At 44.2% G+C, this 22,613-nt stretch overlaps 1 protein-coding gene across 2 annotated transcripts in view; it reads left to right on the forward strand.

Annotated features, from left to right (window-relative positions):
- The window catches only part of ar (androgen receptor), a 393,648-nt gene that overhangs the window by 192,070 nt on the left and 178,965 nt on the right, over window positions 1-22,613 (forward strand). For both annotated transcript variants that reach the window (XM_070882802.1, XM_070882803.1), the window contains exon 2: window positions 10,311-10,462. In XM_070882802.1, coding sequence (XP_070738903.1) covers window positions 10,311-10,462 — 152 coding nt within the window. The remainder of the gene's footprint in view (window positions 1-10,310; window positions 10,463-22,613) is intronic.

A 22,613-nucleotide genomic window follows, 5' to 3' on the forward strand; every position in this document is an offset into this window, starting at 1 on the left:
CGTCGGAGCGGCCTATAAAAGGCATACTTGTGCAGCTACAGCGGGGAGAGAAGGCAAAAAAGAAGTAGAAAGGAATCAAAAGGTGACATCATAGCCAAGGGTGTAAGTGATTGGTGAGTAGCTTTTCTTTTTATTTTTTATATCAGTAAGTAAACTGTAACATTCTTGTTACCAATTTAAGGGTATCTAAGGGTTAAGGCATGGCAGGAGAGCTTGGTCACGTGTTATGCTCCTCCTGTACCATGTGGGAACTCAGGGACACTTCCGGTGTCCCTGACGACTACGTGTGTGAGAAGTGTATCCGCCTCCATCTCCTGACAGACCGCGTTGTGGAATTGGAGCTGAGGGTGGATTCACTCTGGAGCATCCACGATGCTGAGAATGACATAAGTGGCACGTGTAGTGAGTTGGTCTTACCGCATGCGAAGGATCACAGCCAGCTAGGGAATGGAAGACCAGCAGGAAGAGTGGTACAAAGAAGGTAGTGCAGGGGTTCCATCTGGTCATCCCCCTACAAAACAGATACACTGCTTTGAGTGCTGTTGAGGGAGATGACTCATCAGGGGAGAGCAGCAGCAGCCAAGTTCATGGCACCGTGGCTGGCTCTGTTGCACAGGAGGGCAGGAAAAAGAGTGGGAGAGCGATAGTGATAGGGGATTCAATAATAAGGGGAATAGATAGGCGTTTCTGCGGCCGCAACCGAGACTCCAGGATGGTATGTTGCCTCCCTGGTGCAAGGGTCAAGGATGTCTCCGAGCGAGTGCAGGACATTCTAAAAAGGGAGGGAGAACAGCCAGTTGTCGTGGTGTACATTGGTACCAACGACATAGGTAAAAAAAAGGGATGAGGTCCTACGAGACGAATTTAAGGAGCTAGGAGTTAAATTAAAAAGTAGGACCTCAAAAGTAGTAATCTCGGGATTGCTACCAGTGCCACGTGCTTGTCAGAGTAGGAATCGCAGGATAGCACAGATGAATACGTGGCTTGAGCAGTGGTACAGCAGGGAGGGATTCAAATTCGTGGGGCATTGAAACAGGTTATGAGGGAGGTGGAACCAGTACAAACTGGATGGTCTGCACTTGGGCAGGACCGGAACCAATGTCCTAGGGGGAGTGCTTGCTAGTGCTGTTGGGGAGGAGTTAAACTAATATGGCAGGGGGATGGGAACCAATACAGGGAGACAGAGGGAAACAAAAAGGAGACAAAAACAAAAGACAGAAAAGAGATGAGTAAAAGTGGAGGGCAGAGAAACCAAAGGCAAGAAACAAAAAGGGCCACTGAATATAAAAGGGCTGCAGGAGGGGTCAAAACTAAAAATCATGGTTTAAAAACTAGGATGAAAACTCTCTACCTAAATGTACGCAGCATTCGAAATAAAGTAAATGAGTTGACGGCACAAATCATTACAAATGGGTATGATTTGGTGGCCATTACAGAAACATGGTTGCAGGGTGGCCAAGACTGGGAATTAAACATACAGGGGTATCTGACGATTCAGAAAGATAGGCAAGAAGAGAAAGGAGGTGGAGTAGTTCTGTTAATAAAAGATGATATCAGGGCAGTTGTGAGGGATGATATTGGCTCCAATGAACAAAATGTTGAATCATTGTGGGTGGAGATTAGAGATAGTAAGGGGAAAAAGTCACTGGTGGGCGTAGTTTATAGGCCCCCAAATAATAACTTCACGGTGAGGCGGGCAATAATCAAGGGAATAATGGAGGCATGTGAAAAAGGAATGGCAGTAGTCATGGGGGATTTTAACCAACATATCGATTGGTCAAATCAAATCGCACGGGGTAGCCTGGAGGAGGAATTCATAGAATGCATATGGGATTGTTTCTTAGAACAGTATGTAACAGAACCTACAAGGGAGCAAACCATCTTAGATCTGGTCCTGTGTAATGAGACAGGAATAATAAACAATCTCCTAGTAAAAGATCCTCTCGGAATGAGTGATCACAATATGGTTGAATTTGTAATAGAGATTGAGGATGAGGAAGTTGTGTCAGAAACGAGCGTACTATGCTTAAACAAAGGGGACTACAGTGGGATGAGGGCAGAGTTGGCTAAAGTAGACTGGAAACAAGGACTAAACGGTGGCACAATTGAGGAACAGTGGAGGACTTTTAAGGAGCTCTTTCATAGTGCGCAACAAAAATATATTCCAGTGAAAAAGAAGGGTGGGAAGAGAAGGGATAACCAGCCGTGGATAACCAAGGAAATAAAGGAGAGTATCAAATCAAAGACCAATGCGTATAAGGTGGCCAAGATTAGTGGGAAACTAGAGGATTGGGAAAATTTTAAGCAACAGCAAAGAATGACTAAAAAAGCAATAAAGAAAGGGAAGATAGATTACGAAGGTAAACTTGCGCAAAACATAAAAACAGATCGTAAAAGCTTTTGCAGATATATAAAATGGAAAAGAGTGACTAAAGTAAATGTTGGTCCCTTAGAAGATGAAAAGGGGGATTTAATAATGGGAAATGTGGAAATGGCTGAGACCTTAAACAATTATTTTGCTTCAGTCTTCACAGTGGAAAACACAAAAACCATGCCAAAATTTGCAGGCCACAGGAATGTGGGAAGGGAGGACCTTGAGACAATCACTATCACTAGGGGGGTAGTGCTGGACAGGCTAATGGGACTGAAGGTAGACAAGTCTCCTGGTCCTGATGAAATGCATCCCAGGGTATTAAAAGAGATGGCGGAAGATATAGCAGATGCACTCGTTATAATTTACCAAAATTCTCTGGACTCTGGGGAGGTACCAGCGGATTGGAAAGCAGCTAATGTAACGCCTGTGTTTAAAAAAGAGGGCAGGCAAAAGGCAGGTAACTATAGGCCAGTTAGTTTAACATCTGTAGTGGGGAAAATGCTTGAAACTATCATTAAGGAAGAAATAGCGGGACATCTAGATAGGAATAGTGCAATCAAGCAGACGCAGCATGGATTCATGAAGGGGAAATCATGTTTAACTAACTTACTGGAATTCTTTGAGGATATAACGAGCATGGTGGATAGAGGTGTACCGATGGATGTGGTGTATTTAGATTTCCAAAAGGCATTCGATAAGGTGCCACACAAAAGGTTACTGCAGAAGATAGAGGTACTCGGGGTCAGTGGAAATGCATTAGCATGGATAGAGAATTGGCTGGCTAACAGAAAGCAGAGAGTCGGGATAAATGGGTCCTTTTCCGGTTGGAAATCAATGGTTAGTGGTGTGCCACAGGGATCAGTGCTGGGACCACAACTGTTGACAATATACAGAGATGATCTAGAAGAGGGGACAGAGTGTAGTGCAACAAAATTTGCAGATGACACAAAGATTAGTGGGAAAGCGGGTTGTGTAGAGGACTCAGAGAGGCTGCAAGGAGATTTGGATAGGTTAAGCGAATGGGCTAAGGTTTGGCAGATGGAATACAATGTCGGAAAGTGTGAGGTCATCCACCTTGGGGGAAAAAAAACAGTAAAAGGGAATATTATTTGAATGGGGAGAAATTACAACATGCTGTGGTGCAGAGGGACCTGGGGATCCTTGTGCATGAATTCCAAAAGGTTAGTTTGCAGATGCAGCAGGTAATCAGGAAGGCGAATGGAATGTTGGCCTTCATTGCGAGAGGGATGGAGTACAAAAGCAGGGAGGTCTTGCTGCAACTGTATCGGGTATTGGTGAGGCCGCACCTGGAGTACTGCGTGCAGTTTTGGTCACCTTACTTCAGGAAGGATATACTAGCTTTGGAAGTGGTACAGAGACGATTCACTAAGCTGATTCCAGAAATGAGGGGGTTACCTTATGATGATAGATTGAGTAGACTGGGTCTTTACTCGTTGGAGTTCAGAAGGATGAGGGGCGATCTTATAGAAACATTTAAAATCATGAAAGGGATAGACAAGATAGAGGCAGAGAGGTTGTTTCCACTGGTAGGGGAGACTAGAACTAGGGGGCACAGCCTCAAAATACGGAGGAGCCAATTTAAAACCGAGTTGAGAAATAATTTCTTCTCCCAGAGGGTTGTGAATCTGTGGAATTCTCCGCCCAAGGAAGCAGTTGAGGCTAGCTCATTGAATGTTTTCAAGTCAAAGATAGATAGATTTTTAACCAATAAGGGAATTAAGGGTTACGGGGAGAGGGCGGGTAAGTGGAGCTGAGTCCACGACCAGATCAGCCATGATCTTATTGAATGGCGGAGCGGGCTCGATGGCCTACTCCTGTTCCTAATTCTTATGTTCTTATGTAAATGATTGAGAGTCCTCTTGTGGACTCGGGCCAAATCCCAAAGGATCGAAAATGTAACTCCCATCTTCAAAAAAAGGCAAGGGATAAACCATCATCTGTAAACTTTACTTCCACTGTTGGGAAAGAGTTTGAAAGTACTATGCAGATAATATAAGGGGCATGAGGTATTCCAACAGAATCAACATGGTTTTTGGAGTGGATGGTCATATCTGTCTAATTTATCGGATTTCTTTTCAGGAGATGACAGACCTAGTAGATAGGGGAGAGACAGTGTATGTTATCCACATGGATTTCAGGAAGGTATTTGACAGTGTCCCACATAATAAGCTACTGCATAAGTTTCAAGCTCTTGGGATAGGTGGGAATGCAATTATATGTTTGGTTGATAGACAAGACTATCAGTGCACGGACAGGTATCTGGTAAGCAGCCAGTTACCAGTAGAGTACTACAAGCTTCAGTGTTAGGGCCGCTGTTTATAATTTGAATAAATCATTTTGAGGAAGAAATTGTGTCCAAAGCTTCCAAATTTGAAGAAGATATCAAATTGGGAACAGTAGCAAATTATGAATATCAATATGCATAAATTCACAAGGATCTTGACAAACAATCGGTGGACAGAAAATGGCAGGTGGATTTTTCTACAGGTAAATTTGAGGTAATGAAAGATAGTTTATGTAGATCATGTGCGAAGTGGGATTGTGCTTGAGGTATCAGAACAGAAGAGATCTTGAGGTTTTAGTGGACAGGCCATTAAACCATCAGCGCAATGGTCTCAGGCTGTCAAACTGACTGTTGGGATGCATAGCAACTGATATAACATAGCTATCCAGAAAGGATATTTTAAATTGTATTAGGCACTGGTGAGACCACATCTGGAGTACCGTGTGCAGTTTTGGTCTCCCTATTTCAAAAGCAATATTTAGTTACTGGAGGGGGTAAAGAGAAGGGCTACACAATTGATCCTAGAATTTAAGGGAATAACATATGAAGGAAGTGACTATCTTGGTCTTTTCTCTCTAGAGGAGAGAAGGCTAAAAGGGGATAAAATAGTAGTGTTTAAAATTATGAAAGGTTTCGACAAATTGGGCCCCAAGTAGGATTTTCTGTCATGTACTTAAAGGGACCATATTTACAAATTAAGGACAATAATAAAATGGAAATGCAGGAGCAACTTTTAAAAAGAGAGAGAAAAATGTGCAAAAAGACAGGGATAACTTTAAACCCCTGCCTGTGGGTGGGAACGGGGAGTGAGCGCTCTAAAAATTGGGAGAGTGAAATCACTTTCGTTTTTGCTGATTTCTCGCCCACTGGCAATTTTTCCAGTGCACACTTCAAAGTCAGCAGAGGCTCCAGCTACAGGCAGATGGGTGCTTATGAATTGCAGGCAAATTGGGGTCCTGTGGTGTAATTAGGACTCCCAACACTATTTTGATGCTGAAACGCAGAGGTCCTTCCCTTTGATGAGCTCACTAAAACCTGGTGAGATTGGTGACAGATTCAGCAGGCTGCAGGATTTAAACCGGTAAGCACCTACAGCCACTTGGATCAGTGACATCCATGTGCTGGTGAGGTTGCTGCAATTGGAGTTAGATTTATTGCTATTTTCTGATAGTCTGTTTAGTTTACTGACCTTGAAGAAGCTGCCGAAGTTTATAATGAGTGCTGCTCTTGCTGCCTTCCACTGGGTGCAGGAAGAGGAGGAGGAAGAAGAGCAGCAGCAACAACAGCTGCAGCAGATATATCAGCATGCAGCAGCTCAGAGAGTACACTCGGAAATGAGGTGGCCTGGTAGCAGAGGCTTTATACTCCCAACATAGTATACAAGCCATCGGTCATCTTTTTCGACATGTCTGAGGATCAGTGCATGAGGAGACTGCGATTAGCAAGGCAGATTGTTGCTGACTTGTGCAAACTTATGGATGGGCAATAAATGCTGGCCATGAATGAGTAAAAATAAAACTCCATGCAATAAGGCTTGCTATGCCAGGATGCCATGTCATGCCAGTGGCCGTGAAGATGACCACCGCCATAAATTTCTTTAGATCAGCGTCATCTGATGATCAGCTGGCCAATGGCGATCTGAAGCACAGGGAGAAGAGGCAGCACCAGGCCTTGCAGTGAGAGATGCAAAGGACAAATAACTGCAGCAGTTCACCTGAATTTCTCCGTTTCATAGAATCCAAACCCAACTGCTTTAGCAGAACTGGAAAGTTCAGTCTGCAGTACCTTAATCCTGCATTCTCTAACATTTAAATCATTCTGTCATTGTTCACATTACTGACTTAGTTAATTTTGAATAAATACAAAGTCATAGCTGTACCTTTACAAAAGGGTCCTGAAATTGCACTGTGGGATAATAATATACATATACTTAACATGTTTAACTGAATTTGCTCTCTACTATTTTAGCAGAGGCATTGTCCCATTTAATGGCACTGTTAAAATAGAGAGGATTTCCAGATGATGCATTAAGTATTCAAATGCTGTTAACTCAGAGTAATTCAAGGCATAGATTAGATGGTGGCAAAAACAGGACTTTAGTTGCCAGCAAAAGTGCACAATAATAAAAAAAAAACAGTGAAGGGACACATCCTTCTGCATTTCAACAATTGATGCACAGATTGCATGCTGGAGAATTCTGCAATCTGCACATGCGATTAAAAGTTCTCTATAGCTATTTTGAGGTTAAAAAAAATCCAGTCAAAGCACAGGCCTTTGAGACAGGTTTCAGTGAAGATATTAAAAGAGACAAAAGATAATTCAATGTGTAAATGTGATCCTGTTGTTGTGAAATATGTATTGCTTTTATTATTTTGGGCACTGGAATTTATATTTAGCATATTGAGTGGTTTATGGTGGGGAAAAAATGAATACAGTGCCACCTATTGGCAGATCCTCTAATTACATAGTGATCATTAATAGTTGACATAACAAAATGGGATGAGAAATGTGGATAAAAAAGTTTACAATAAGAAAAGTAGACACGTTTCATGGCCTGTTTTATGTTGCAATTTCTATGTAATTCTGTGGAAATGACCCTGAGCTTTATGTATTATATGTGTATCCAAACCGACTTCTTAGACCCCTCTTTCCTGCCCCCCCCCCTCCACCCTCACCTCCAACAAACAAATGTGAGGAGCTCATGAACTTCTTTGTCAGTAAGATTGAGACCATCAATTCAGCTGCCTCTGCCGCTTCCCTCCCTGCCTGCCCTGAACTTGCATCTTTCTTTAATTTCTCCCCTATCACCCCTTATGCCTTCTCCGAACTCATCTTGTCCATTAAACCCACCTCCTATTCCTTCGACTCTAGTCCCACCAAACTGCTGACCAGCTAACTTCCCTTCCTGGTCCCCATGTTAGCTGATATTAATGGTTCCCTCTCCTCAGGTACTGTCCCCTCCCCTTGAAATCTGCCATCATCAACCCCCTCCTTAAAAAAAACACACCCTTCACCCCCTCCTCGCAAATTACCACCCCGTCGCCAACATCCCTTTCCTCTCAAATCCTTGAACGTGTTGTCGTATCCCAAATCTGTGTCTATCTTCCCCACAACACCATGTTTAAACACCTTCAATCAGGTTTCCATCCCTGCCACAGTACTGAAACATTCCTAATCAAAGTCACAAATTACATCCTATGTGATTGTCACAATGGTAAACTTATCCCTCTTCTTCCTTCTCGACCTGTCTGCAGCCTTTGACACAGTTGACCCCACCATCCTCCTCCAATGCTTCTCCCCCGTTGTCCAGCTACCCTTGCCTGGTTCCGCCAGAGGATCACATGCTTCTCTTCCCGCTCCCCTCTGTTACCCCCATCTATCTATCCTTGGCCGCCTCCTATTTCTCATTTACATGCTGTCCCTCGGCGACATCATCCGAAATTATATTGTCAAGTTCCATGTATAAGAACATAAGAATTAGGAGCAGGAGTAAGCCATAGAGCCCTTCAAGCCTACTCCACCATTCAACCTCAACTTCACTTTCCCGCCTGCTCCCTATATCCCTAGAGACAAAAAATCTATCTACCTCATCCTTGAATATGCTCAATAACTGCGAATCCACCGCACTTTTGGTCGAAAATTCCAAAGATTCACAGCCCTCTGAGTGAAGAAATTCCTCCTTAAATGGTCGGCCCCTTATCCTGAGACTATGCCCCCTAGTTCTAGACTCTCAGGCCAGGGGAAACAACCTCTCAGCATTCACCCTGACAATCCCCTCAAAATCTTGTATGTTTCTATGAGATCACCTCTCCTTCTAAACTCCAGAGAGTATAGGACAATGCTCTCATCCCACGGGTCAATCTAGTGAACCTTCGTTGTATCCATCTTTAAAGCATGTACGTCCTTTCTCAGATAAGGAAACCAAAACTGTGCACAGTACTCCAGGTGTGGTCTCACCAAAGGCCTGTACAATTGTAGTAAGATTTCCTTAGTCTTGCACTCCAACCCCCTTGCAATATAGGCCAACATGGCATTTGCCTTCCTAATTGTTTGCTGTATCCCAATGCGAACTTTGTGTTTTCTGTACGAGGACACCCAAATCTCTCGGCACCCAACTTTTACCTCACCAACACTTCTCTTGATCCCGCCACTGCCTCTGATTTGTCACGCTGGATGAGCAGAAATTTCCTCCAGTTAACCGCCACAAACTCGTATTTCCTAGGGACTCGATTCCTCTTCCTGGCCACTGACGTTAAACCAGACTGTTCTCAAGATGGCTTTTATTTGAACCCGAGTTGAGCTTCCGCCCCCCATATTGTCTCCGCCACCAAGACCGCCTACTTCCACCTCTGTAACATCTTCCACCTCCGTAACATCTTCCACCTCCGTAACATCTTCCACCATTGTAGAGCAGTTGGTCAGTAGGGCTGCAAGTTAAACCGACTACCACAAAACTTCACTTTCCTCGAAATTCAAGTGTGAATGCCTGCTGGAGCGTCAGAAACGAGATAACAAATCCTTATTGTCCTGGATCATTATGGGTGGCAGTTTAATTGGTTTCGCATTACCTTGCAGATGAGGTCATTAACATATCAATACTCTCTGTGTCCCAGCAACTTCAGAATGTGATTGGTAGAGGTTGAACTGTTACAAATGCTAAAGGAAAACACTGCAGATGCTGGAAATCTGAAATAAAAACAGAAAATGCTGGAAATACTCAGCAGGTCAGGCAGCACTTGTGAAGAGACAAACAGAGTTAACATTTCCAGTCAATGGTGTTTTGTCACATTTATGTATAAATTCACTTTAACTTAAAGCAGAACTTCAATATAAATCAGAAAATGCTGGGAATACTCAGCAGGTCAGACAGTATCTGTGGAGAGAGAATCAAATGTTTCAGGTCAATGGCCTTTCGTCAGAACTGGAAAAAATTAAAGATGTAACAGGTTTTTAAGCAAGTGTTTTAAGCAGATGACTGTTGATGATTCGGCCATCTTCATTTACACCTTATCTAGACTCATCTTTTGTTTCATAACTTGTTCCATTACCATCTCCTTTTGCCTCGCAGCATCATCCCATTTGTCTCTTAATCTCTTCTGCCTTCCACCCTATCACAGACCTTTCTTTTTGTTTTTCTGTCCCTACACTTGCTTAAAAACCTGTTACAACTTTTTCCAGTTCTGGATCATCGACCTGAAACGTGAACTCTGTTTCTCTCTCTGCAGATGCTGTCTGACTTGCTGAGTATTTCCAGCATTTTCTGTTTTTAATTCAGATTCCAGCATCCGCAGTATATAAATCATGTGAAGAAAAATGTTTGAAAATTCCATATTGCAGCACCGACTCTTTCCAATTCCTTACATCTTTATCTGATTAGATGTCTTATGTAAATTAATAAAACAGTGCAGTTTATTCTAGAGGCCCTGGTTTGATATGTTAATGGAAAAAGATAAAATTACAGAATGAAAATGCCAAAGCACTGATTTTAAAAAAAATCCAGAAAGCAATCTAAGAAAATTAAACTTGACATTCAGTCAATGTAAAACAACATTTCTGACTTGTTCTGACAGATCTATACAAATCTTCAAAGTAGACATTCGTAGATTTACATGTTCTTTGTTTTCATTTAAGATTGGATAATACAAGGAATCTTGGTCTCCAGATGGACTACTTTTTTCAACCTCAGAAAACCTGTCTCATTTGTGGAGATGAGGCATCAGGATGTCATTATGGAGCACTCACCTGTGGCAGTTGCAAAGTGTTCTTCAAGAGAGCAGCTGAAGGTACAGGCACCAAATTATTTATATCCTTATTTGAAAGTGGAAAATCAGATTATACAGATTGGTGTTCACTGAGTAGAATGGTTACTGCTGATTTGATGTCATTAAATTTCATAGCTCCGTAACTTCTTGATTTGTTGTCGCACAATTTTTATCTGAGTTAACTATTTATCACAGGTGATTTATGTCAAAAGTTTGCGTATATATGTAACTGAGATTGAAACTGTCCCTAACATCTTGTCCATTTTATTTTCTGTTACTCAAATGCAAATTATTGCACTATAACTTGAAGTCATTATTTCACAATTTAAAACCCATCTTATGGATTTCATCATGTATCAACAACATGGAAATCACAGGTTTTTGATACCTGCATTGATAGCAGCCGTTATTCTTTTGTATTAAGCAAAGCTGCCAGGGAACTTTATAATGGATATATCAATACTTTAATAAAAAAAAGACCCTACATGTGCACAATTACTGTCAATCGCACATTGTCTAATCCAAATTGTTGCACTGAAAAATAAATAGGAAGAAACAAAGGTTACATTTGGAATCTACAGAGGAACTCAGCAGGAACTCAACATACTGGAGTCAAAATGTCTGAATCTGCTTAATTGGTCTTGCCATAAACAAAACCAGAGTTCTGATCTCCAGCAGTTAACAGGGAGTGTCCTCAAGCCAAAATTAACTTAACGGCCCAGAAATCCTGGATTCCCGAGTGTGTACGGACCTGGGAAGGCATCGCAAAAGCCGGTTTTCAGCGCACAATGCACATGTGCTGAAATTCGACTTTTCCGATCTGTCAAGCTAGAGCTTGACAGATCCTCCGCATCTCCACATCCAGGACATTCGCTTGGGCAAGATTGCGGTATTTACCCATATCTTGCCCAGCAGATGTCCTGAAAACTCTTGCGCCTGATAAAAGCAGGCACATAGCCCACTTTTACAAGTAAGTAAAAATAAAAAATCAGACATTTTTTAATACATAACTTTAATTTAAATTAATGTTATACATGTAGTGTATTTTTTCTATTTTTTTAAAATTAATGTTTTGTGTGTTTGGAGGGAGGGTGCGGGGGATGGTTTCTCATTCAATTTACGGAGTTTCCATTATTATGAATGGGAACATACTTTACCTGGGTTGGCTGCCCAGAGCCATGTGACTGCAACTCCAACCCTGCGCACGTCCTGATATGCACGCGCTGTGAAGCACAGTCAGTGGAGGCCTCAGGACCGGGATCTCTTGTGGGTGCAGCAGCTTCAGGTAAGTGCGCTTCTTTTTCCTACAATTCAGTCGAACGCCCATGGGAAGGAGAAACCAGGTTTGCAGAGCCAACATCAGTTACACTTTGCAGCCTTAAAGCCACATTTTAGCAGAAGAATAATACATTGTATTCCCTATGATATAATATTTCTGACCTTCAAAAGCAGCGCATCATCTTACTATGAGAAACGTTACTCGACATTTAGTAGTACAGGTTGCACTTCCCTTATCCGGAACCCTCGGCTCCTGGCCTGTTCTGGATAAGGGATTTTTTTGGACGAGGCATGGTCATGTTAAATTGGATGGTGCAGGTACTGAGCAAGGGGAAATTGGGGCTGGGATGCGGCAGAGAGATCGTGGGGGAGTGGGTGGTGGATCGCGAGGTCAGGCTATTGATTACGGGAGTCGGCAGCGAGCAAGGACTTCAATTTGTTCATGTCGGAGTTCTGCGCATGTGTCACCCGGTGGCCGGGAATGGTTCTGGACGAGGGGTGGTTCCGGATAAGGGGATTCTGGATCAGGGAGGTTCAACCTGTATTTTGAAATATGATCATTGACGTTTACAGCACAGAAGGAGGCCATTTGGCCCCTCAGGTATGTGCTGGCTTTTTACAAGAGCACTCAAAACCCAACCCACTGCCCTGCTCCCTTCCCATGACCTTGCATCATCTTCTGCTTCAAAATATTTATCCACATTTTCTTTACAAATGGTCTCTTCCTGTGGCAACACATTCCATATTCCAGCAACCATCTATCTAATCAATCACTTCTTGAAAAAAAATGCTTAGCTTTGTTAAACACGACTTGTGTTCATCAAATCTGAGCTGGATATTCTCAATAAACCCACATAGTTCTAAATTTTATCTTGAATTATTTTGGATTCAAAGAGTTTGCCCACACTGATAAACTAACTGATCAATAGTTAGCTGCTTTATCCTTCCCTCCCTTCTGGAATACAGGTATTATACTGGCCTCCAGTGCTGATACAATTTGCATATTTAAGGAAGATTGAAAAATTGTGGTCAGATCCTTTCTCCTATCTGACTTAAATAACCTTGGGTGCCTGATGCCAGGGCTCAGTGACTTACCCGCTTTTGAGTTTGCTAATTTTTTCAGAACTAATTCTTTTTCTACAGTTCTCTCTCTCAATTGTTTCACATCCTCCTCCAATACACAGTCTCAATTCCACCATCACTTGTAAAAAAGGACATAATATTTATTGAAGCTTTCGACCATGCCTTCATTACTCAGAACAAGACTTTTGCACTTCAGCTTTGAGCAGTCCCACCCTCTCTAACTGATATTTCATTTCCAAAAAAAACTTTACTATCCTTTTTTATATTATCTGCTAGCATTTCTTCATATTTTCACCTCATGGGAATGAATCTATTTTGCACTCCCTGTTTCATATTTGAAGATTCCCTTCTGTTCCAATGTCCTGTTTGCCAATCTTCTGGTCCAGTTAATTTGAGCCAGATTCCTTCTTACTCAACAGGCCTGAGAGGCTGAATGGCCTACTCCTGTTCTTGTTTTTAATTCTGCCTTTTTCCAGTCCGATATCCTTATCTTTGAATCTTTATTGTCCTTTTCTAACTCTATAACCCAAATATGTTTTGGTTGCCATTATACAATTGTTCTCCTACTCACCAAATTATTTGCCTCACTTTATTTTCTAGAACGAAATCAAGCAAAGCTTCTTTTCCTGTAGAAATGGAAGCATTCTGAATGGATTGCCTGAAATAGTATCAAGGATTTAATCTTCCACTAATTTATCAGTTTTTAAATAATCTTACTGCCTTCTAAGCTCTTGAGATATTGTTTTGTTCTCATTTACATTATTATATTAATATATACGTCAGATCTCTGTGGTCTGCACAGAGTGGTCTTAAAGGGAGTGGACTTAAGTAGAGTGGTTTATTTGGGAATTTGGAAAGAGTGGGAATTTGGGAAAGAGGGGCAGATCGGAGCAGCAGCGGCAGCGAGCAGGCGGAGAGCCGATAACAACTCAACACGAGTGACATCAGAAACCAAAAGTGACATCGGCACGAGGGAAGGAGCTGATTGGTGAGTTGCCAGTGAGTGGGGTTTTTTTTGCCTTCGAGTGTTAAGTTTATTTTATAGTTTAGTTTATAGTCAGTTAACTAGAGGCATGGCAGGGCAGCTCAGTCCCGTGGAGTGTACATCCTGTGACATTTGGGAAATCCTGGACGCTTCGTTTGGTCTGGACGACCATGTGTGCAGGAGGTGTCTCCAGCTTCAGCAATTTGAGCTCCGTTTTTCGGAGCTTGAGCGGTGGCTAGAGTCACTGCGGTGCATCCGCGAGACAGAATTTTGTGGATAGCATGTCACGCCACAGCTAAAGAGTGTGCAGGCAGGGAGGAAGTGGGTGACCACCAGACAGAAGAGGAGGTCTAGGCAGGTAGGGCAAGAGTCCCCTGAGTGCATCTCGTCTCCAACTGGTATTCTATTCTGAGTACTAGTGAGGGCGATGGTGCCTCTGGGGAGTGCAGCCAGAGCTAAGTCCACGGCACCATGGGGGGGGAAGGAAGAAGAATGGAAGAGTAATACTTGTAGGGAATTCGATAGGGGAGCAGATAGGCGTTTCTGCAGCCACAGACATGACTCCAGGATGGTATGTTGCCTCCCTGGTGCCAGGGTTAAGGATTTCATCGAGCAGCTGCAAGACATTCTGGGGGAGGAGCGCGTGAACAGCCAGAGGTTGAAGTCCATATCGGTACCAATGTCATACGTAGAAAGAGGGATGAGGTCCAACAGGCAGAGCTTAGGGAGCTGGAGAGATATTTAAAAAGCAGGACTTCAAAGGTTACTGCCGGTGCCAAGTGCTAGTGAGTACAGAAATAGGAGGATAGAGAAGAAGAATGCGTGGCTGGACTGTATCTGGGAAAGGTGCGACCTGTACAAGCCGGCCGGGTTGCACCTCAACAGAGCCGGGACCAGTATCCTCGCGGGAGGGTTTGCTCGTGCTGTTGGGGAGGGTTTAAACTAGCTTGGTAGGTGGATGGGAACCGGGGAATAGATTCAGTGGGGAGAGAAGCAAAACTGGAATTGGGCAGTAGAAAATTAATTTGCAAGACAGAGGAAACAAGGGCTGGAAAATAGACAACGAGAGTTTGGCACCACTAAATGGTATATACTTCAATGCAAGGAGTATAGGGAATAAGGCAGATGAGCTGAGAGCACAGATAGACACTTGGGAGTACAATATTATAGTCATTACTGAGACATGGCTGAAAGAAGAACAGGTGTGGCAGCTCAACATTCCTGGTTACAGGGTTTTCAGATGGGATGGAGAGCGGGGTAAAAAAGGAGGGCGCAGTATTAATTAAGGTCATCAAACAAGGCCATATGGGTTGAATTGAAGAACAAAAAAGGGGTGATCACACTACTGGGAGTGCACTATAAATCCCCAAACAGTCAAAGGGAGATAGAAGAACAAATATGTGGGCAAATTGATGCGAAGTGCAAAAACTACAGTGGGGGATTTCAACTACCCTAATATTAACTGGGAAAAAAAGTAATGTGAATGGTGCAGAGGGTGCGGAATTCCTAAAATGCATTCAGGAGAACTTCTTTAGCCAGTATGTAACGAGCCCAATAAAAGCGGGGCGGTTCTGGACTTGGTTTTGGGGAATGAAGAGGGGCAGGTGGAATGGGTATCAGTGGGAGAGCATTTTGGTACTAGTGATCATAATTCAGTAAAATTTAGGGTAGTTATGGAAAAGGACAAAGTTGGACCAGGTAAAAAAGTTCTCAATTGGGGTAAAGCTAATTTTGCTGAGCTGAGATGGGATTTGGCCAATGTGGACTGAAAACGGCTACTTGATGGTAAATCAATATCGGAGCAGAGGGAAGCATTCAAGGAGGAGATCCTGAGAGTACAGAGCAAGTATATTCCCTTTTTAAAAAAAAAGGGTGGGGCTAACAAATCTGGAGTCACTATACCTCAACAACTTGCGTGATTTCCCATTGGAGAAATCCAAGATAGAGCTGCAAGGCTACGAGAGAGAGAGAGAGAGAGAGGTGAAATTAAATCAGGTGAGTAGAGCTTGCCTCTATTAGTAGTGGCAGGAGACAAGTCTGCCTTACTAGAAAGATATAAGAATGGCGACGACGATGGGATAATCGGGGGGGGGGGAAAAAGCTGCAATTTTTGTTGCTGGAGGATTCAGCCAACCAACAGAGAGACTTTGCGAGCTTCTCTGTTTTGATTAACAGCTACAAATCCAAGATAAATTACAAGCACACTTGTTTGAACGGCTAGAGTCCAGATGGCCGCGCCTATGGAAATAATAGGGCGTTTAGAGGAGTTTCAACGCGACCGTGAAAGTTTCGGAGCGTATGTGGAGCAGCTAAAAATGTTTTTCACCCCAAATAATATCATGATGAAAACCATAACCAAGTGGTGTTGGAACGACAAAGGGCTATTTTCTTAATTGAAGCAGGACCCGAGGTGTATGAAACCCTGAAAAATTTGCTTGTGCCTGTCAAACCAAAGGACTCATCTCTTGAGCACAGCACAACAGTCCTGAGCCCCTGGAAATTGCTGAAAGTTATCATTTCGGAATATGAGATCAGTTAACCGAAGAAAATATCTGAGTACATTGTAGCATTAAAAAAGCTACCTATTCACTGTAATTTCGGAAACTTTAAGGACCAAGCATTGCGTGGCCGCTTTGTTTGTGGGCTGAAAAATGATGTGATCAGAAGAAAGTTATTGACAACACCTAACTTGACTTTTGATTTAGCATGTCAGACAGCTATGTCAATGAACATGGCCGACCAATATTCCCGAGAATTTCATACTATTTCCAGTCGTCAGACAACCTAGGTGAATCGCCTGCAGGTTAAAAGTAAAAGGCAGTTGGGCCCCAAAGTCTCAGCAACTGGCAATGGTAACAGAGCATTGAAGTCCTGCTATCTGTGCCTGGGACAACACATTGTTCAAAGTTGTCCATATGTGAAGACAGAGTGTTTCATCTGCAGGAAAACTGGGCATCTTGCGAAGGCAAGCCGACTGAAAGGTAAACCAGCTTTCAAGGCTATAATTAGAAATCCCCAGAGACTACATAGCATGGAAGAAAAACAACAGGACGAGGAGGTTTTAGAGCTACACATCATCAGGAGCATGAGGTTAACTAACAGCGATGTTGCAGGAACCAAGATACCCATGGAAATCGGCACTAGTCCTTCCATGAGTGTAGTACCGGAGTTGCTATACCTCGACAAATTGCGTGACTTCCCATTGGAGAAATCCAAAATAAAGCTGCGAGGCTACTCTGAAGAGAACATTCCTGTGGTAGGTCGTATCACTGTACCGGTGAAATACAAGGATCAATTTCAGAGCTTGCCTCGATTAGTAGTGGCAGGAGACAAGCCTGCCTTACTAGAAAGATATAACAGCTACTGGATGGTAAATCAATATCAGAGCAGAGGGAGGCATTCAAGGAAGAGATCCTGAGGGTACAGAGCAAGTATGTTCCCTTTTTTAAAAAAAAAGGGTGGGGCTAACAAATCTAGAGACTCTTGGATGTCAAGGGACATACAGGGTAAGATTTAAAAAAAGGAAGCTTATGACAGAACACAGTACTGCAGAGACTCTAGAGGAGTATAAAATGTGCAGGGAGTGCAATTAAAATAGATACCAGGAAAGCAAAGAGAGAGCATGAAAGCATGCTGGCAAGTAAAATCAGGGAAAACACACTTGTTTTATAAATACATTAAGAACAAGGTAACTAGAGAAAGAGTGGAGCCTATTAGAGACCACAAAGGAAATCTATGTGTGGAGGCAGAAGATGTGAGTATGATTCTTAATGAATACTTTGCATCTGTTTTCACAAAAGAGAGGGACGATGCAGACTTTACAATGAACGAGGAGGAGTGTGAAATATTAGATGAGATAAACCTAGTAAGAGGAAGTATTAAGGGGCTTAGCAGGTTTGAAAGTGGATACATGCCCAGGCCCGGATGAAATGTATCCCAGGCTGTTAAGAGAAGCAAAAGAGGAAATAGCAGTGGCTCCGACCATCATTTTCCAGTCCTCTCTGGCTACAGGTGTGGTGCCAGAGGACTGGAGGACTGCTAATGTTTTACCTTTGTTTAAAAAGGGATAGAACAAGTAATTACAGGCCAGTCAGCCTAACCTCAGTGGTGGGAAAATTATTGGGAAAAATCCTGAAGGACAGGATAAATCTTCATTTGGAAAGACATGGATTAATCAAGGACAGTCAGCATGGATTTGTTAAGGGAAGGTCGTGTCTGCCTAACTCAATTGAATTTTTCGAGGAGGTAACTAGGAAGGCCGATGAGGGCAGTGCGTATGATGTAGTATATGGATTTTAGCAAAGCTTTTGATAAGGTCCCACATGGGAGACTGGTCATGAAAGTAAAAGCCCATGGGATCCAGGGCAAAGTGGCAAGTTGGATCCAAAATTGGCTCAGAGGCAGGAAGCAAAGGGGTAATGGTTGATGGGTGTTTGTAACTGGAAGGCCGTATCCAGTGGGGTTCTGCAAGGCTCAATGCTGGGTCCCTTGCCTTTTGTGGTATATATCAATGACTTGGACTTAAATGTAGGGAGTATGATTAAGAAGTTTGCAGATGACACTAAAATAGGCTGTGTGGTTGAAAGCTGCGGATTGCAGGACGATATCAATGTACTGGTCAGGTGGGTGGAACAGTGGCAAATAGAATTCAATCCGGATAAGTGTGAGGTAATGCATTTGGGGAGGTCTAACAAGGCAAGGGAATACACATTAAATGGTACGACACTGAAACATGTAGAGGAACAAAGGGATCTTGGAGTGCATGTCCACAGATCCCTGAAGGTACCAAGCCAGGTAGATAAGGTGGTTAAGGCATATGGAATACTTGCCTTTATTAGTCGAGGCATGAAATACAAGAGCAAGGAGGTTATGCTTGAACTGTATAAAACACTGGTTAGGCTGCAGCTGGAGAACCTATGTGCAGTTCTGGTCAGCACATTACAGGAAAGATGTGATTGCACTGGAAAGGGTGCAGAGGAGATTTACAAGAATGTTTCCTGGACTGGCGAATTTTGGCTGAGGAAAGATTGGAGATGCTGGGTCTGTTTTCGTTGGAACAGAGGAGGTTGAGGGGAGACCTGATTGAGGTGTATAAAATTATGAGGGGCCTGGATAGAGTGGATAGGAAACATCTATTTTTCTTGGCAGAGGGGTCAACAACGAGGGCAACATAGATTTAAAGTAATTGGGAGAGGTTTAGAGGAGATATGAGGGGAAATTTCTTGACCTAGAGCGTGGTTGGGGTCTGGAACTCACTGCCTGAAAGGCTAGTGGAGGCAGGAACCCTCACCACATTTAAAAGATATTTGGGTATGCACTTGAGGTGCCGTAACCTACAGGGCTACGGACCAAGAGCTGGAAAGTGGGATTAGGCTGGATAGCTCTCGGTCTGCCAGCGCAGACACGATGGGCCGAAATGGCCTCCTTCCGTGCTGTAAATTTCTATGTTTCTATCTCCTGTGTTACAGGAGCTCTACAGTGGAAAAAATCTCAACAATATTTCACCTTCATCTAAAAAAAATGTAGGGAAAGTCAGCATAATTTTTTCATGCATCGGAAATCTATCAGAATTCCTGGAGTGGATAACAGAATTTTTTTGAAAAATGACTTTTATTCATTAATGGGATGTCATTATCATCATAGGCAGTCCCTTGAAATCGAGGAAGACTTGCTTCCACTCCAAAAGTGAGTTCTCCGGTGACTGAACAGTCCAATACGGGAATTACAGTCTCTGTCGCAGGAGGGACAGACAGTCGTTAGAGGAAAGGGTGGGTGGGGAGTGGTTTGTCGCACGCTCCTTCCGCTGCCTGCTCTTGTTTTCTGCATGCTCTCGACGGCGAGACTCATGGTGCTCAATGCCCTCCCGGATGCTCTTCCTCCACTTAGGGCGGTCTTGGGCCAGGGACTCCCAGGTCCAAGGAGGCTTTGAGGTCCTTGAAACGTTTCCTCTGCCCACCTGGGGCTCACTTGCCATGTAGGAGTTCGAAGTAGAGCGCTTGCTTTGGGAGTCTTGTGTCCGGCATGCAGACAATGTGCTCAACAGAGCTGGTCGATGTGATCAGTGCTTCGATGTCTGGGATGTTAGCCTGATCGAGAACACTGACGTTGATGCGTCTGTCCTCCCAGGGGATTTGCAGGATTTTGCGGAGGCATTTTTGGTATTTCTCTAGCGATTTGAGCTGTCTACTGTATATGCTCCACGTCTCTGAGCCACACAGGAAGGCGGGTATCACTACAACCCTGTAGACGATAAGCTTAATGTCAGATTTGAGGGCCTGATCTTCGAACACTCTCTACCTCAGGCGGCCGAAGGCTGCACTGGCGCACTGGTGGCGGTGTTGAACCTCATCGTCTATGTCTGCCCTTGCTGATAATAGGCTCCCGAGGTATGGAAAGTTGGCCACGTTGTCCAGGGCTACGCCGTGGATCTTGATGACTGGGAGGCAGTGCTGTCTGGTGGGGTCAGGTTGGTGGAGGACCTTTGTCTGATGGATGTTTAGTGTAAGGCCCATGCTTTTGTATGCCTCGGTGAAGATGTTTACAATGACTTGGTGTTCAGCCTCTGAATGTGCACAGACGCAAGCGTCGTCCGCGTACTGTAGTTCGACGACAGAGGATGGGACGGTCTTGGATCTGGCCTGGAGGCGACGAAAGGTGAACAGATTCCCACTGGTTCTATAGTTTAGTTCCACTCCAGCGGGGAGCTTGTTGAGTGTGAGGTGGATGTGGGTGTTGCTGGTAAGGGCAGCATTTATTGTCCATACATAGTTGCTCTTGGAATGTGGTGGTGAGCTACCTTCTTGAGCCGTTGCAGTCCGTGTGGTGAAGGTATTCCCACTCTAGTTGGTAGTTAAGCAAACCCAGTGGACATAATGAGCTGGAATTTTACCCTGGGGTTGGGTTGGATTGAGGTCGGGAAACCCAGAAGTGCGGGTTTCTCTCGGGCCCTGCTGCAGGACCTGATTCTAATTTTTTTTTTCCTGTTTTCCGGCCACAGCTAGCCAGATTGAGAGGCTGTCGGGCGGGAAGATTTTGGCGCCAGGGTGCAGACAGGATAGAGGGAGGGTTAGGAGTCTAGGGGATGGGGGTCGGAGATCAGAAGCCTGAGGGATTGGCGATGGATGGTAGATCTGAGGCCTGAGGGATTGGAGGTCCGGGGGCATGGTGAAGGGGGATCGGAGGCCTCGGGATGACATTGGGGGTAAGATCGGAGTGCGATTCAGATTCTTAACACTTTAACCTCCCACCCGACCCAAACACGCTCGTTTTTTGGGGATAAATTCTCCCCAATATAACAGATTTTCTGAAGGCTTTCAGCAAAGATGACCATGAAGCTGTTGGATTGTTGTAAAAACCCAACTGATTCACTGTTTTTTGGAAAGTAAACCTGTTGTCTTTACCCGGTCTGGCCTATATGTGACTCTTGACCCACGCCAAAGTGGTTAACTCTTAACTGCCCTTTGAAGTGGTCGAGCAAGCCACTGAGTCATATCAAAACTGTTTTCAAGAGAAGGTTCATGACCGCCATCTCAGGGCAATTAGGGAGAGGAAATAGTGCAGTCTTGCCTGCAATCCTGAGTATGAATTAAAATAAACTCTTATCTACTCATTATTTGGATACTTAGTGTTTAAGGGTAAGTACTGCTAATTTCTGAGGGTAATAAATATTTGCTAATGTATAACATGTCAGACTACGACTTTGATTTGGCGAAAGTATGAATTAATTCACTCAATTGCTTGTGTGCATACGGAATGTCGGAAAGTGTGAGGTCATCCACCTTGGGGGAAAAAAAACAGTAAAAGGGAATATTATTTGAATGGGGAGAAATTACAACATGCTGCGGTGCAGAGGGACCTGGGGGTCCTTGTGCATGAAACTCTTTTGAGTTTACCTGAAAATAAACATAAACATTAAACCGTGCCACCCGCCTGGGTGACACAGCAGACATTTTCAAGGCCCCCCCTTTTTTTTTTGGGCGCTAAAATCAAATTTTTTCCAGTGCCCCCTATAAAAGGGGAGGGGGACACTAAAAGCACCGGCAATTAAAACAAATTAAACTTAAAAACGTAAAATCAAATTAAAATTTGGTTGCCGGGCGTGATGATGCACTCCAGTCCCTCCGGTGCCCACCTCTCGCGGAAGGCCGCGAGCGTACCGGTGGACACCGCGTGCTCCATCTCCAAGGACACCCTGGACCAGATGTAAGAGCGGAAGAGAGGCAGGCAGTCAGGTTGAACGACCCCCTCGACCGCCCGCTGCCTGGACCGTCTGATGGCACCCTTGGCCGTGCCCAGGAGCAGTCCTACGAGGAGGCCTTCGGACCTACCCGCTCCCCTCCGCACAGGGTGCCCAAAGATCAGGAGAGTGGGACTGAAGTGCAGCCAGAATTTCAGGAGCAGCCCCTTCAAATAATGGAACAGGGGCTGCAACCTCGTGCACTCAATAAAAACATGGAACACGGACTCCTCCAGACCGCAGAAATTGCAGGCGGCCTGGGAGTCCGTGAACCGGCTTAAAAATTTGTTGCACGGCACTGCTCCGTGCACCACCCTCCAGGCCAAGTCCCCGATGAATAGTGGGAGGACCCCTGCGTAGAGTGCCCTCCATCGGGGACCCCCGCCTCCTCCGGACGGCAAGATGGTACGCCATGGCGTGTCCGGACGGCCGGCGAGGATGGCAAAGTTGAGGGTGTGCAGGAGCAGCCCGTACAGGAAACCCCTCCGCGCGGAACTGAAAGGCACGGAGGGGATTTCCCCGAGGCGGCTCAAGTTGTGAGGCGCCGGCCCCCGAGGGAGGTTCCGGGGTTTGGCGCCGATGAGGAATTC

This window comes from Pristiophorus japonicus, chromosome 6 (assembly GCF_044704955.1).
Source record: "Pristiophorus japonicus isolate sPriJap1 chromosome 6, sPriJap1.hap1, whole genome shotgun sequence".
Taxonomy (NCBI): domain Eukaryota; kingdom Metazoa; phylum Chordata; class Chondrichthyes; family Pristiophoridae; genus Pristiophorus; species Pristiophorus japonicus.